This window comes from Otolemur garnettii, unplaced genomic scaffold (assembly GCF_000181295.1).
Source record: "Otolemur garnettii isolate 467f Iridium unplaced genomic scaffold, OtoGar3 scaffold00055, whole genome shotgun sequence".
In the NCBI taxonomy this organism is placed as follows: Eukaryota; Metazoa; Chordata; class Mammalia; order Primates; family Galagidae; genus Otolemur; species Otolemur garnettii.
The window spans coordinates 5,094,670-5,110,813 of record NW_003852450.1 but is presented as its reverse complement, the minus strand read 5'-3'; the positions used below and the strand labels follow the sequence as shown (position 1 = coordinate 5,110,813).

The 16,144-nt window shown below is 53.0% G+C and overlaps 2 protein-coding genes across 5 annotated transcripts in view; one reads left to right on the top strand and one right to left on the bottom strand.

The window, feature by feature from the left end:
- SOX13 (SRY-box 13) overlaps positions 1-8,452 on the top strand; it is a 53,214-nt gene extending 44,762 nt beyond the window's left edge. The window contains exons 8-14 of the mRNA XM_012806700.2: positions 1,423-1,508; positions 2,047-2,209; positions 2,533-2,642; positions 2,783-2,879; positions 3,275-3,418; positions 4,356-4,572; positions 5,197-8,452. Coding sequence (XP_012662154.1) covers positions 1,423-1,508; positions 2,047-2,209; positions 2,533-2,642; positions 2,783-2,879; positions 3,275-3,418; positions 4,356-4,572; positions 5,197-5,473 — 1,094 coding nt within the window. The 3' untranslated portion in view covers positions 5,474-8,452. The remainder of the gene's footprint in view (positions 1-1,422; positions 1,509-2,046; positions 2,210-2,532; positions 2,643-2,782; positions 2,880-3,274; positions 3,419-4,355; positions 4,573-5,196) is intronic.
- Positions 8,453-10,715: 2,263 nt separating this feature from the next.
- The window catches only part of ETNK2 (ethanolamine kinase 2), a 20,299-nt gene continuing 14,870 nt past the window's right edge, over positions 10,716-16,144 (bottom strand). For 3 of the 4 annotated variants that reach the window (XM_023514548.1, XM_023514549.1, XM_023514550.1), the window contains exons 7-9: positions 14,927-15,072; positions 13,374-13,447; positions 10,725-11,307 (exon numbers count right to left, since the gene is read on the bottom strand). In XM_023514548.1, the coding sequence (XP_023370316.1) occupies positions 11,235-11,307; positions 13,374-13,447; positions 14,927-15,072 (293 nt within the window). In that variant the 3' untranslated portion in view covers positions 10,725-11,234. Of the gene's footprint in view, positions 11,308-13,373; positions 13,448-14,926; positions 15,073-16,144 lie in introns of all 4 variants that reach the window. The other variant, XM_003792243.3, reaches the window with a different exon arrangement.

The following is a 16,144-nucleotide window of genomic DNA, read 5'->3' as shown; positions in this document are numbered from 1 at the left end:
CCACAATGCCCAGCTATTTTTGTTGTTCTTGTTGTTGTATTTTGGCTGGGATTGGGTTTGAACCCACCACCCTTCGTATATGGGGCCCATGCCCTACTCATTGAGCCACAGGCGCCGCCCGAAAAGTCTTAACTTGTTCCAGCATCAACTCAAAGTTTAAAGTCCAAAGTCTCATCTGAGTTAGATATGGGGAAGATGCAAAGGCATGCTTCATCTTGAGGTGGATCCCCCACCTAGAACTGTTGTTTATAAGCTGCCTAGTTTATGGGTCTCTGTTGTAGCAACCCGAGTGGACTGAGATAGGCCCAGTGTGGACAGAAGTTTCCAATTAGCAGAATGGATTAGGAAAGGGGAGGGCTGAATCTGGAGGCCATGGCAATGACACCAAACTATTGCAACTCCCTGTGAATATGGTGCACATTCTGGGAGGCAGGGGGCAGGAGGCAGGCCTGGTCCGGGAAGGGGCCCCAAGGGTTTTCTAGACAGGTGAGGGAGAAATTAAGCCAGGAAAGACCAGTACTGGCCTGGCTGCCTCCTGCTGTTTGCTTCAGAATCCAAGCAAGCAGGACCCCTTCCTAAGGCTGTGAATATTGCCCTCCCCAGGTCACCTGCCTTAGATGGCCCCTGGTGCCCACAGTACACTGTCCATACTCCTGAGCTGGGCCTTTGTAGGCCATGGAGCCGACCTGGCCCATGTGCCTGCCTCATTCCCCGATCTCACTTTTACACATCTTGCCACCCCATCTCCCCCCGTCTGAATCCTGCCTGTCCTGCAGGCACTAGCTCACATCTCGACTGCCCCTGAGAGCCTGCTTAGTCACAAGCAGGAACAAAGTTCTCTGGCACGCTACCTGTGCGGCCCTTCTCACCACCTGTCATGCGCTTTATGGTTTGTACACATGGCTTCTTCTCCACCTAAACTGTCAACTCCTTGATGCTGGGCCTGGTGGAGGAGGAGTGAGGTAGGGTAGGTAGAAGACAGAGTGCTGTATCAGTGGGCTGTGAAGTCTCGAGGACCTGGGTTCAAATCCAAGCACTGCCACTTGATTCTAAGGTCTCTGTTCTTTGATCTGTAAAATGGGATGTTGATGTATTGAGCATGCTGTTTCTTATTGGGAGATAATGCACAGGAGACATGCCACACAAGGGGCAGCTGCTTTTGAATCCTGTATTTAGTAGGTACAAAATACAAGTATCCACTGAATGAGCAGATGACATGCCTTCTCTCCTTGCACCACTGGGTGGGGCTCTGGAGTCCGGGTTGGGGCAGGAGCAGGGTGAAGACATCAGTGTGTGTGGCAGAGCAGTCAGAGGAGAGCCAGCTTTGAGGCTTGGCCCACCTTGTGGTGCAGGGCCCCGTCAAGCAGGGTATCTGCTGTTCTGTGCTCATCCAGGACTTTTCTCCCTGCGCCTTTTCCATAGTGGAGTACCCGCTGCAGCTGCTGCACAGCCCACCTGCCCCAGTGGTGAAGAGGCCTGGGGCCATGGCTGCCCACCACCCCTTGCAGGTACTACTCTCTGCTCCGGCCTGGGGCTCCCTCCCCAGCTCATAATGGCTGACTGCCCTATCTTGGGGACTGTGGGCTGTGGAATGGTGACCCCAGAACCTATGTTCTTTACCTGCCCTTTCTGTCTCCACTTTTGCGTCATCACTCTCCTTTATTTATTTATTTATTTATTTATTTGTCTTTTTTTGGAGGGGAGACAGCCTCACTATGTCACCCTCGGTAGAGTGCCATGGCGTCATAGCTCATAGCAGTCTCAAACTCTTGGGCTTAAGCGATTCTCTTGCCTCAGCCTCCTGATAGCTGGGACTACAGGCTCCTGCTACAATGCCCGGCTGTTTGTTGTTGTTATTGTTGTCATTGTTGTTTAGCAGGCCCTGGCCGGGTTCAAACCCACCAGCCTCAGTGCTGAGTGACAGGTGCCGAGCCTGCTGTCACTATCCTTGTCTGTTCTGGGTATGCTGGTCTCACTTCCCTTCTGTCCCTCTGTGGAGGCCTCCTTGGGTATCTCTTACCTTTGACCTTCTGGGTCCCCCGTCAGGAGCCCTCCCAGCCCTTGAACCTGACAGCCAAGCCCAAGTCTTCGGAGCTGCCCAACACCTCCAACTCCCCCAGCCTGAAGATGAGCAACTGTGGCCCCCGCCCCCCCAGCCATGGAGCCCCTACACGGGACCTACAGTCCAGCCCCCCCAGCCTGCCTCTGGGTAAGCTTTCTGCTGCCTACACCTGTCCACCAGCCCTCTTAGGGGTGGGCCAAGGAGGATACGACTGTGGGCGTGTCCTTTCCCCTGAATTCTAGGTTTTACCACATGACCTGCTCTGCCCCACCATATCTGTCTGGGCACTCCAGCATCAGGAATTCATGCCACTAAGTTACACAGTTCCAGGGGCTGCTATTTTTGCTTTTAGAATATTGTCACTGCACAGCAGCCAGTGTAAATGGCATCTCTTTGGGTGTGCAGCCAAGAAGGGCCAGAGGAAACACTAACCCAGATGACTCCCTCCTCTTCCTCTGCCCTCTTCCTAGGCTTCCTTGGTGAAGGGGATCCTGTCACCAAAGCCATTCAGGATGCTCGACAGCTGCTGCACAGCCACAGCGGGGCCTTGGAAGGCTCCCCTAATGCCCCCTTCCGTAAGGTATGGGCCCTATTCCCCTGCACCCCAGGGATGAGCACATTATGGCCAGGATTGGAAGATAGTCTAAGGCTACCGAAGGGAGGGGAGGAGAGGGTTTGACAGAGCAGAGGCTGATGGACAGGTTGCCCCATCAACACTAGGACCTCATCAACCTGGACTCGTCCCCAGCCAAGGAGCGGCTGGAGGAGGGCTGCGTGCACCCACTGGAGGAAGCCATGCTGAGCTGTGACATGGACGGTGAGGGCCCTGGGCACTGGGTTATTGGGCAGGACAATTGGATGGCCCATCTCTGTACCCTGGGGGACCAGGGAGGCTCAGGTTGTGTCTGTCTCTGATCTCGTCTTCCCCATGGTCTGTTGGGTCCTCTGCAGGTGTGTGTACCCCCATTGTCCTGTGTCTATGTTGGCTCTGTCTCCCACATCTGTGACTACTGGGTCTCCGTAGAGAGCGGTTTCCTGCGTGGCTGTCCCCACTGTCTGTCCTCCAGTACCTGGCTGGGCCTCTGGGGATAACTTGCTGTGGGAGCCTCCTTGGCGCCTCCTAGTGGCCGAGTAGAGGATATCTCTGCTGGCCCTGGAGGACTCACCCTAGTCCAGACAGGCTGCCCAGCTGACACCATCCCTGCCCCCCAGGCTCCCGCCACTTCCCGGAGTCACGAAACAGCAGCCACATCAAGAGGCCCATGAACGCCTTCATGGTGTGGGCGAAGGACGAGCGGAGGAAGATCCTCCAAGCCTTCCCTGATATGCACAACTCCAGCATCAGCAAGATCCTTGGTAAGGACCAGTGGGTGGGCTCTCCCAGAGCTGTAGGATATCCAGAGCCATAGTCTAGCAGGAGCTGGGGGCAGAAGCCAGCTGGGTCTGCCTGGGGCTTGCTTGGGAGTATTTTATACCATGTTGGACTCTAGTAGAATCTGATATGAGTGCAGGAGTCAGAGTAGATGTGGGGGCAGCTGGGTCTTGTGGTCTTGTACCATTGCAGGGCTCTTCTGGTAGCACCTGCCGTCAAGAACTGAGAAACATGTATATGTATTCGGGGCGGGAATTCTTTAGCCCTCCTGATCTAAACCTAACTTGTTCCACTGTTTGCCCAGATCCTTGGAGCTAGGTCTGGTAGACAACAGGAGAGACTGGTGTTCTTGGGCTATCAGTCGAAAGGTTTTTTTTTTTTAATTTTCAGATAGAGTCTCACTCTGTCGCTCTGGGTATAGCTCATGGCAATGTCAATTATATGTTCTGATTGGAGGCCAAGGAGGGGTGTGGGGCAGGAAAATGGTGCTAGAAGGGGACAGTTGTTTTCAAAACAGAGGCTCCTCTGGTTTCTGTGCAGGTCCCTTGTCAACCAAAGCACCAGGAATTTTGTCCTCTGCACAGAGGCTATCTGGGTTTTTAAGGGCCTGAGTGGCTGTTCTTTTTATCAAATCAGGCAGACCAGAGGCCTCCGAGAAGTTGCCTGATCATTTGGGATGTGGGTGGATGCGAGTCTTAAGCTGAAATTGGATATCCGTATACATGGCCAACTTGATTCATTCCTTTGCTCAACATTCATGGTGCACCCACATGGGGCAGGAGCTTGCGCAGTGCTTGCACACGTATTATCTTATGGCCCTACCTAGGGACCATACTCTCCTAGAGGCCTCCAGGGTCTGCAGGGGGCTGGGGTGGTCAGCAGAGCTCAGCACTGACTGCCTGCCCCTGGGGGCTGGGCCAGGCTCCCGCTGGAAGTCCATGACCAACCAGGAAAAGCAGCCCTACTATGAGGAACAGGCGAGGCTGAGCCGGCAACACCTGGAGAAGTATCCTGACTACAAGTACAAGCCACGGCCCAAGCGCACCTGCATAGTGGAGGGCAAGCGGCTGCGTGTGGGCGAGTACAAGGCCCTGATGAGGACCCGGCGCCAGGATGCCCGCCAGAGCTATGCCATCCCGTGAGCAGTGCCCCTCACCCACCAGGCGGCTGAGAGACCATCTGTGCCTGTGTAACTCTTGCGAGTGGCGGTGTCAGTGTGTGGCTGGCCTTTGCATGTGACCACAGCCAGGGGCGACTGTGTGTGGCTGTGTGTGTGCCTGCACTGAGCACCTGGAGTCTGGGGTTGTGGGTTGTGACTTTGAGTACCTGTGGAGGCCACATGTGCCTGGAGAAATAAATGTGCTCGCAGGTCCTTTTTCTGATGAACGCTGTACAAATCCAGAGGTACTAAAAATCAAAATATTCTCTCAACTTGAACAAAGCTAGCATCCTAGTGGATTCCTTTAAAAGGAAACCCCTCAAGGGTGTTAAAAATACACATTTCACAAATTTGGATTCATACCCCATCCTCCAAGAAGATTATCTGTTGAACACACCCACAGCCCTGGGTCTGCGGGGCCATCTGCAGGGATGTAGGTGACACTGAATTTGACCATCAGAAAACAGAATGGGGGCGGTTGTCTGAGTCACAGAGCCAAGAAGGTGTGGGGTGGGCCTGCATGCTCTGAGGCGGCCTGTGGGGGGCTGGGCTTGGGGTTGGAGTGGGGATGCTGGTATAACCATACTTCTTCTCTGCCCCCAGCCCACAGGCTGGCCAGGTGCAGATGAGCCCCTCAGACGTCCTGTACCCTCGGGCGGCAGGAATGCCCCTGGCACAGCCGCTGGTGGAGCACTATGTCCCCCGGAGCCTGGACCCCAACATGCCTGTTATTGTCAACACCTGCAGCCTCAGGGAGGAAGGTGAAGGCACAGATGACAGGCACTCAGTGGCCGATGGAGAGATGTACCGGTACAGTGAGGACGAGGACTCAGAGGTCGAAGAGAAGAGTGATGGGGAGTTGGTAGTGCTCACAGACTGATCTTGCAGTGTGGGCCTGGCCCCTTCTGGGGAGAAACCCCACCTCCACCCCATGGGCACAGCCAGCTGACCTGGACTCTGTTGGTACTTGGACTTGGGTGTGCCCTGGAGATGAGCAAAGCTGTGCACTTGTAGATATGTGCATGAGGGGAGAGTCCCCCTCCCCACCACACCCTTGGACATACCTAATAAGCTGTCACCTGGTGGGCAGGGCCCACATTGGTGATGGGCTGAGCTGGCTAAGCTCTTTGGCCCTTGGGGCTCATGGCCAGGGGACACTGGTTGGCTCTCCCTCCTGCAGGTCTACCCATGGGGATGTGGCAGCTATAGACCTGTCCCCCTGGGGTCACATGCTTTGTTTCCATTCCTGTACTGGTTGGACCAGCCACTGTGGGACCACCACCCCCTCCCACGTACCCCCAAGATCACTCCTCTGTCACCAGGATCGCTTTGTGCAGAAGGTCTGGCTGTCTCTTCACTGTCTATCTCTGCCAAGCCCACTGTGCCTCTGGCTGCTCTCTGTGTATGTGTGTATGTTTTCATCTGTTCATTCATTGCACAAGATATTTATTGAGTGCCCTTGATGTGCCAGGCACTGTTGCTGAGTTCCTGTGGGTGTGTCTCTTGATGCCACTCTCATTTCTCTGGAAGCCTCTTTCTGTGCTTCTCTTTTTTCCCAAATTGCTACCTCTTTGTCAGTCTGGGTGTCTCAGGTTCTGTGTGTCCTTGTGTGCAATTCTCTATCTCTCTTGTCTTTCTGCAAGGCCCCTCTTTGTCTCTCTATCCCTACCCCCACATGCCCTCTGGGTCCTTTTAGGCTCTTGGTCTGCCTGGGGCCCACCAGCCTTCCTGACCTCCTCCTGCCTGCCTGTTCACTTCCCCCACCCCCACTCCCTCCCTGACTCTACCAGTTGGTTCCCACGGAGCCACTTTTAGGTCTGAGAAGCATGGGAATGTGCCTCAGTCTCCAGGGGGCTTTGTCCTGGTGGCCCAGCCCTGTCCCTTATCCCAACCTGATTGCAGGAGTGGGGGGGAATTGATGCTCCCTTCCTTCCAGTGATAGGGGCCCTAGAGAGGGAGCTTCGCCATGGGAGCTGGTCTCCAGCCCACCCTCATGAACATGGGGGGGCTCCCCATTCTTGGAAGGGGTTGCTATACTCTCTTAGCCTGACCCTGCCCCTCTTCCACCTGCCCTCACCTCCCCCAACTCTACACTAGGGAATGGGTCTCAGATTCACAAGTTATTTCCTTAAGGAAATCAAATCCTATTGGCATCAAACTCCAAAGATCTGGAACAGCTCTCAGATCAGGGTGGGAAGGGAACCCCAAATCCCACAGGGCCAGATATGGAGTCTGCTTGCCCCCCATCTTCTCCCCTTTCTTCCCCTTTCCCAAAGCCCCCATTTCTTTCCAGGCTGTTTCTTTTTTATGACTGTAAACATAGATAGTGCTTTATTTTGTTAATAATAAGATAATGAATAACTTAACCAGCACATTTCTCCTGTTTACACTCGGGGGATTTTTTTGTTTTCTGATGGCATAATAAAGACAGATCATTTCAGAATCTGGCCCTTGTGCAGGGGAGGAGGGAGGCTGGCCTGAGTCCAGGATTCCTAAGTACGCCTGAAACCTAGGCACCACTGCCCTCTGGTGGCCACTTGTGGGCGCTTCAGGGATCAGCAGGAAGGAACTGGCTTAGGTGCAAGAGGCCCAGGCCAAGGGAATGAGGGACATGCACCACCTACAGAGCCAACACTGAATGCCCCTCCCTTAAGCAGGTGAGCCCGTCAGGTCCTCAGAAACAAGACCATGGTGAGAGCACTGCAGTAGGAGTTAGGCTCAGGTTCTCCCTGGTACTATCCACATGGTTTAGTGAGAAGGATCAGGTCCCCTTTAGAGGCCTCATTGTCCTCATCTGAGAACAAAGGGATTAAACCTTATCCTGGTTCTTATCCTCTTTCAGAAAAGGAGCCCTTTGAGATACCAATGAAAGCTTGGGCCCTAGTCCCGGAAAAGGGGATGCATGGACACGCTCAAGCCCATTTATGAGCTCCTCACCCTCACCCCCTGCCCCCTGTTAATAAAGCAGGGTCTCTAATGCGCTTCAGGGCTCTGTGACCTTATGCTGTGGGTGAGAATTTCAAAGACTGAGTTATTGCACTAGGAAAAAATAGGCCTGAAGCTCACAAAATGCATATTAACCAGGATCTATAAAAAGACAGCTCCTGTGGTTAAAAATTAATCCCATCAGTATGGAATGGGGACAGCAGAGCTGAATGGCATTTCTCTTGAAAGCGTTAGATTGGGGCAGGATTAATAGAGACTGTGTTCACAACAAGGCAGGTGATGGTTCCAGGGTACCCCACATAGGCCTAACCCCTTCCTAGAAAAGGCTGTTGTCACAGTGGAGAAGGACTGGCAGCATCCTGGCAGACACATCCTGAGAGGAATGGTCAAAAGGGCAGGCATGTTTAGTCCAGAAAAGAGGGGAGAGAGTAGGGCAGAAAGGATGTGATCATTTCTTCAAAGCTGCTAGGTGGGCAACGGTAATTCTACATAGCTCTTGAGGTGGAACTTGGACTTGCAAATGAAAGTAAGAACTTTTCAACAAAGATGTTCAAAAATGTAGTCAATGTCCTAACCTAGGAAGTACTCAGAGGCTCTGGAACGCTGGCTGAGGGATTCCTAGATTGGGGATGGTGGTGCTGAGGAAAGGTGGGTACAACTGATTCCAGGGCCACAGACTTGGAAGGGTGTGGAAACAAAGACTCAAGAATTTGGGGCCCAGCTATTTGGTCTGGGGCACGTCCAGCTGCTCACCTGCTGGTTTTTCCCAGCCTTGTCCCTCAAAGCTGCAGGCCCTTCTCCTTAGATGCAGGTGGCAGTAGAAGGAGGAGCCTCGCTGGCCTGATGCCCCCTGCCATGGCAGTCATCTCCCACTGTCCCTCTCCTCCACCCCCACTGTGCTCATTATTCCAAACCAAGTCCTGGCCAGTGTACTCAGATTCCCTGCCTGGCTCACCCACACACTCCTAGCCAATCCTGAGTTCCCCTGTTCCCAAGTCCTCAGTGGCCTTGGGTAGAGGTGGGGGCCTAAGGCTAGTACTGCCCATGTCCCATGCCAGGGACTCTTGTCCTGCTTGCCGCATTCCATTCCAGTTGCTGAGACAGGGATTGGCCCTGTGTCTTCCACTTAGGATGGTTGGTGCAATGGAGTCCCACCCCCCCACACACACCTCCCACGAGAGGGCGGATGGGTCAGGTGGGTTGCAGAGGCCAGGAACATAGTGTCCTCCTCATTACCAGGAAGGCTGGGCCACAAGTTGTTCTCTGCCCCCTCCAGGCCTCTCCTGCAGAGACAGAAGGTCAGAGCCCATCTTTTGCCTGGAGCTTCTGCCAAGGGCCTAGGAAGGGGCTGGAGGAGGTGGTGCTCAGGTCACACTCAGGTGGCCTGGTGCTTAGCCAGAAGGTCAGGGGTTCTGGTTAGTCCAGGGGCACTGGGAAAGGAGAGATGGTAGAATGCCCAGGCTTTGGGTGGTGTGCCCCTTACCTACTCATTTCCCTGGAGGACTGGAGGAATGAGAATACTTACTCAAAGGTGTCAGCGGGATAGGGCTGCAGGATTGTGGCCAGGGCCTTAGGGGCACAGGATGATACCCAGGGGCCACATTCCAGCTAGTTCCTGGTCAATGCTGCTATACCTGCTTCCAACACTGCTTGGAAGCTGGAGAAAAAGCTGACTTCAGTATTAATGCTGCCCTCAGTCTCAGAGCTGGCCCTGAGAAGAACAGAAGGGTGGGCACTGCTGTTTAGTCTGCAGACAGGTCATGTCTGGCCACCTGTCCCCACGATGACCACCAGAAGACCTGCCTGCCCAGCTCTGACACCATCCCTATGTGGGACCTCTTTCCCCATGTCCTTGATTAAGACCCCTCCTAGGCTGCTGCCCCTGGAAGTTCTAGCCATGCTGGATCACTGTGACCTTGATAGGTGCCAGCTGCCAGTGCCAGCTCCAGCAGTTGCCATGGCATCCTGGTACTTCTGCAGACAAAAACCAACCAGAGTCCACCTGGCAGGTGGTGGCTGCTGTTGCCAGCACTGCCCCTAAGGGTACTGCGCACATTTGGGGGGCCCTGGAAGCAAGCAGCTGCTGCCCTGTGTCCTACCCTGAAAGTTGCTACGCCTATAGCAACTGGGCTGCTGAGGGACACCCCCTTCTCCCTTCAGAGTTTCTGCCCTTTCCTCCCTGTGGTCTTCTGAGAAGATAACAGATTGGTTCCAAAAATCACTCTTGCTTGCTATCAGCCCCAATGCTGGGACCCAGAATGACTGAGGGAGATGTCCTGAGTCCCTCCATTCTGGGTTTCACTGCTTGATCACCTTGGTCAGACACAGCCTAGTTCCCTCGCGGCAGCCCTCTCCCAGGTTCAACTGATTTTAGCAACACCACCAAAAGCAGAGAAGCTGTGAAACACCAGCCTGCCCAGGTCTGCAGAGCTGCTACCTCCACTTCAGCATCCAGCCCAAAGGGACGGCAGAGAAGAGGAGCTGCCGTGCTCCTTGGCCCTGCACCCAGGACATAAATCCTCACCACTGTCACTGGACAGACACAGAGAAGTCCAGAATTGAGCATTTTAATGCAGAAAACCATGATAATTTACAAGTGAATCACTTTATGGGCCAGAGGAGCTGTGAGGGCTGAAGGGAGGTGGACGCTGTCCAGTGGCAGTGCAACGGTCAGCACCTTTCTGACTCGATCCTGCCAGGCTCTCATGTGCTGGGCCCTAGAGGAGGCCCCTGGCCCCCTCTGCCCCTCGATGCCCACTGGTCATTCCCAGGTGGGAAGACCTCGGTCAACTTCAAGACAGAGATGGAGATGGAGAAACATCCTTGGGAAGGAGTGCCTGGAGGGCCGGGAGGGAACAAGGCAGGAGGCTGCTGGCTCTGATTCTGGCCACCCTACCCTTGGCTGTGCCCCTTCTTGGGCCCAGGGCTAAAGTCATCTGTCTCCTTAGCCCCCTGGCAGGCTGCAGAGGGATAGAACAGAAGCACAGGAGCAGGAGGGGCACTGGGGGGAGCATGTCTCCTCAGGCTGAGGTTCGAGAAGGAGTTACTTGATTGGATCTGGTTTAGAGAAGGTGAGGAGTCTCAGGTGAGGCCACTGCCAGGGGAGGTGTCTCACTGAATTGTAGACGCCCCACGCCCCAGCAAGATATGTACATCCATCTGTCAGAGTTGGTTTGACGCCCCAGCAAGATATGTACATCCATGTGTCAGAGTTGGTTTGACGCTGGTTTGGGGCTCAGCACCTCCCACACGGGGCATGTAGAGGGAGACGGGCTGGAGGCCCATAGGGGCACTGGAGGTAGAAAGAAGCCCTCCTCCCTTCCCTACTTCCCCAGGCCAGGAAGGGTTAAATGACACATCTAAGGCAGCCCAAATTCCAGCAGGGCCTGTGCTGGGAATGATGTGCTTCCCAAGGGCAGTTATGGTCTAGGCCCTGGCTGTCTACAGGCACTTCCTCCCAAGCCTGGCGAGGTGAAGGGGACCCCCAGAGATGGGTCCTATCAGCCCCTCCAAACAGGAGAATGAGGTCTTCGGTGGCAACCACTGGGGGCTGATGGCAGGGATAGAGCCTTCTCCCTGGACATCCAACCTTCCCCTTCTCCCACCTTGTCCAAGGGTGTAGACCCCAGAGCTGAACTGAGCCCTGGAGAACAGGTCTGGTCAGACAGATGGGTAGGGGAGGGTGGGGTGGCTGGTCACTTTGGCATCTCCAAGGCTGACACTTCAGGTTTCACCTTGAAGTACTGGTTGAATCGGATCACTGCATACCTGTCAGAAAGCAGAAGAAGCTGGGTGTGGGGAGGGAGGCCAGTGGGCCCTGTGAGGACACTCACATTGTGAGGAAAGCAGCTTGAAGCCACCTAGGTCTGGGCAGGTCAACCCCAGCCCAGGTTTTCGTTTGTTCATTTTTTTCTTCTCAGATAGACTGGAGTAACGCTTCTGCACGTTTGGAGTTTTGTTTTGACAGCTTTGAAGTGCCAAGTAGATTCATCTTATTGTGTAATAAATCTCTTCAGCTTTTTCATTGGGCAAAACCGAAACTATACCCACAAAACGACCCTCCCCATTTGTGCCCCTCTAGGCCCTGACCGTTCTGCTTATTTCTTATGAATTTGACTATCTTATAAGTGGACTCACATAGGATGTCTTTTTTCTTTTTAAACAGTCTGCCTTTTCACCCTTGGTAGAGTGCAGTGCTGTCACAGCTCATGGCAACCTCCAACTCTCGGGCTTAAGCGATTCTCTTGCCTCCGCCTCCCAAGTAGCTGGGACTACAGGTGCCTGCGACAATGCCCAGCTATTTTTTAAGACACAGGGTCTTGCTCTGGCTCAGGCTGGTCTCGAACCTGTGAGCTCAGGCCATGCACCCTCCCCAGCCTCCCAGAGTGCTAGGATTACAGTGAGCCACTGCCCCCAACCTGTCTTCTTTTTTTCCTTGTTGGGCCAGAGAGAGGTACCTGAGCAGGGCTCCAGGAAAAAGATGGGGCTTGGCCAGTATTTTATCTTTTTGTGACTGGCTGATTTCATTTATCATAACATCCTCAAGGTTGGTGCATGTGGTAAGATTTCCTTTTTAAAGCTGAGTGATACTCCATTGTGTGTATGTACCACATTTTATTTATCCAGTCAATCCACCTGGATTGCTTCCACCTTTTGGCTACTGTAAGTAATGTTGCTGTGAACATGGGTGTACAGATTTCTCTCAGACCCTGCTTTCAACTCTTTGTCTATGTACCCAGAAGTGGGATCGCTGGATCATATGGTAATTCTATTTTTAGTTTTTTTGAGCAGCCGTCATAGGAGCTCACCATTTTACATTCCCACCAACAGTGCACAAAGGTTCCAATGTCTTCATATCCTTACACATATTTGTTATTTTCTGGTTTCTTTGATAGCTCGTCCTAATGGATATAGCGCTGTACGGTATCGCATTGTGCTTTTGATCTCATTTCCCTCGTGGTTGTGAATACTTTGAAGTTGGGGTCATGATTCCTTTTAAGCTAAAGGAGGGTGGGGAGAAGAGCAAGGGTCTGGCAAGAATGGAGGAAGAAATGATTCCTGGTCCTTAGGGGCATACATGGGGCATACATACCTCCATGACGGGGACCCCACTGATTGCCAGTACTCAAGTACCATCTATCAGCGCTTCTCAACCTGTAGGTCGCGACCCCTTTGGGGGTGGAACGACCCTTTCACAGGGGTTGCCTAAATACATCCTGCATATCAGATATTTACATTATGATTCATAACAGTGGCAAAATCACAGTTATGAAGTAGAAACGAAAATAGTTTTATGGTTGGGGGTCACCACAACATGAACTGTACTAAAGGGTTGCGGCATTAGGAAGGTTGAGAACCACATGTAAGTACTGTGCCGATATGGCACTAGGAGCCACTAAAGGGGTAGATGGGCCTGACATCCATGCAGGGAGGCAGCACAGCAAACACAAAGCCACCCAAGTGACCTCATATGTCACTTCTGCTCTGGAATTCTGTCTTCTCCACTATAAAAGATCTCCATAATCTTTTAGACTGATTTCAATGATTCCCTCCATCACCAAGCACTGCAGACAGGTGTGCTGGCAGCAGGCAGGGCAATGGAGTGGCAGGAGACACATCAGGGGACTGGCACAAAGGAGGACATGGCACTTCTATTTTCAGAGTGGTATTCCTCGGCACCCCCAGGGGCAGTGGAAAGGGGATGAGTCAACAGAACAGAGGAATAGACTCCAGGTCTTCCATTCCAAAGGACTGTCCTTTGCCCCCTCTGTACCTTGGGTTCAAGGTTCTTCCTTTCTCCATGCCCCCTCCCTACCTGTTTACCCCACACTCACCTGAGGAAATCAAAGTCGATGGTGGAGTACTTGCTCTGGATGAGGGCCCAGAGAGCCCAGAAGAAGTGAGACGCCTGGAAACAGACCAGAGAGGGTCAGTTTAGCAGCCCCCCCCCCATGCCATCCCTATAGAGCCATTCTGGAAGACACAGAGCTAGGATACTGGCAGAGATGTGGTGGGGAAATTCTGGAGGCCAAGTCACTGGACAGTATTTGAGGCCTCCACTCCTGCCAGAAAAAGGCAAGGAGAGTCAGCTCTACCAAGGCCCCAGTGCTGGCCCACCCTAAGGGCGTATGATCAGCAGAAAGGTGCTTCTAGGAACTTCAGGTGGTTCCCCCAGCCTAAGCAGGACCCACAATCCCACTCCACCCATGGCTTCTTTCCTGCCCAGGGGAATCTCCTAGAATCTTCAAGGCCAAGCTATCCAGGACAAGACGACTCCCAGAGCTTAGACCTAGCGGCCAATGGAGAGGCTGGTACATCCTCACTAGGGCACAGGGAATTGAGGAGTGAGATGGGCAGCAGTGCCCTGGCCATGTGTCTGTGGGTATAACCCCTACCCTGACCTTTACTCTCCTCTACTGGAAGGCCAGTCAGGTTAAAAAGTGAATCTAGATATGAGGACAAAGATGCCCTCAAGTACAGACATTTGCTAAGCATTAAATTCCACTTTCCTTTTTGCCAGAGGTGCCCACCAAGCCCAGGTCATCTCAGACTCAAGCAGCCCAGGGGACCGTGGTTCCCAGCTTCCCCTGACACCATCACTTTCCCATATGGCATTCCCACTCCATCCCAGAGACTTGCTCACTCAGGGGTTGGCTACAAAGTACCTCCCCTCCACTGCCTTCTCTTTTCATGACTTAAAAGTGGCATAGATAAACTAGCCAGAATAAATGATTACTAAAAACCTTAGCAAGAGGAAGACTTGTTCTTACGGTGGAACACCAGGAAGGAAAACCCTAATGCAGAAGTGCCAGCGAGGAAACTAGAGCAGGCAATCCAAAAGCACAGGCAAGATTTTATTTAGCTGTATTATGTATTGTGAAATTCAGGGCAGCTGACTTACCTTCTCACTTATGCACGGCTGACATTAATAAGACTAGTTAGTAATCCCCTGGGCGCACGCCAGTGGTGATCTGGCATGAACCATCTACATCGGATAAGTGGCACTCAGAATTGAGAACTGACAGCACAGTGACTTGAGCAGGAAGGGAAGATGGGAAAGGCTTCCACAGAGTTCTGAGTCAGTAGAGGTAGTTGCAGGAGGATTAGAGCCTGACATTATATATATGCAAAGATGAGTTTAACTACAGCACGCAAGGCTGCGATTAAACAGTAGAAAGAACTACTTAACCAAGGGAGAGAATTGCTAAAATAGGAAGCTGGGATTTTTCTTGGAAGTCTTTCTCTAGAAGGGAGAGGACCTAGACTGATGGGGTGGGGGAGCAGAAGGAGCTGCCCAACACAGGGCTTTCCAGGCCTCATCTCTAGGGGTAATAAGTCCCTCCTCCTGGCTCCTCTGTTCCTAGCCGCTACCAGTCACAGCACTCACCAGGGCAAACTTGTTAACTTGCACGTAGAGCCTCTCCACCTCCCTGGGGGTCACGGCCATTCCCTTCTGTGCCTGCAGGTAGTAGTGCAGCCACTGCAGCTGGGTCTCCCGCGACGGGTACTGGCAGTAATCGACCTCATTTACACCTGATGGGACGGTGAACCAGACAGAAGTTGCTCAGAGACGTGATGGTCCCACTTTAAGGTGTTTCCTTTTCTTCTCAAAACTCCCATCTCCTGGGTGGCGCCTGTGGCTCACTGAGTAGGGTGCCAGCCCCATATACCGAGGGTGGTGGGTTCAAACCCAGCCCCAGCCAAACTGCAACAAAAAATAGCCGGGTGTTGTGGCGGGCGCCTGTAGTCCCAACTACTCAGGAGGCTGAGGCTGAGGCAAGAGAACTGCCTAAGCCCAAGAGCTGGAGGTTGCTGTGAGCTGTGACGCCACAGCACTCTATCGAGGACGATAAAGTGAGACTCGGTGTCTAAAAATAAACTCCCATCTCCTTGACCTGTGGGGCCGTGCCTGAGGAGGTGGCCCTGGGAATGTAGCTTCTTGGAGTCCAGCCCCCATCCCAGCTGGGAGCACAGCTGCTGAGGGACTGAGGAAAGCAGAAAGGCAGACCACTTGAGGGGCAAGGTACTGTCCTGGGAGTGATGGGAACCCCTCACAGCAGCACCACTCTAGGCCCATGCCCTGTACAAAGTACGGTGCACAGGGGGCACTCGGTTAAAGCGCTCAGTGGGCACTGCCAGTCTCGGGCCCCACGCTAGCCTCTAGTACCCTAGACAAGTCCTTTCCTTGCACTGCCTTGTTTGTTTTTTTAAATGTCTCTCCTCCTTTTCCTTCATTTCTATATTTAATATAATGCCTGACATGGTGGCTCATACCTATAATCCTAGCACTCTGGAAGGCTGAAGTGGATGGACTGCCTGAGCTCAGGAGATAGAGACCAGCCTGAGCAAGAGTGAGACCTCATCTCTAAAAATAGCCAGGTGGAGTGGTGGGTGCCTATAATCCCAGCTACTTGGGAGGCTAAGACAGGAGAATCACTTGGGCCCAAAAGATGTATTTAATATATAGTACCAAACTCATTTTTTTTTTGAGGCAGAGTCTCATTTTGTCACCCTCAGTAGAGTGCTGTAGCATCACAGCTCACAGTAACCTCAAACTCTTGGGCTTAAGAGATTCTCTTGCCTCAGCCTCCCAAGTAGCTGGGAC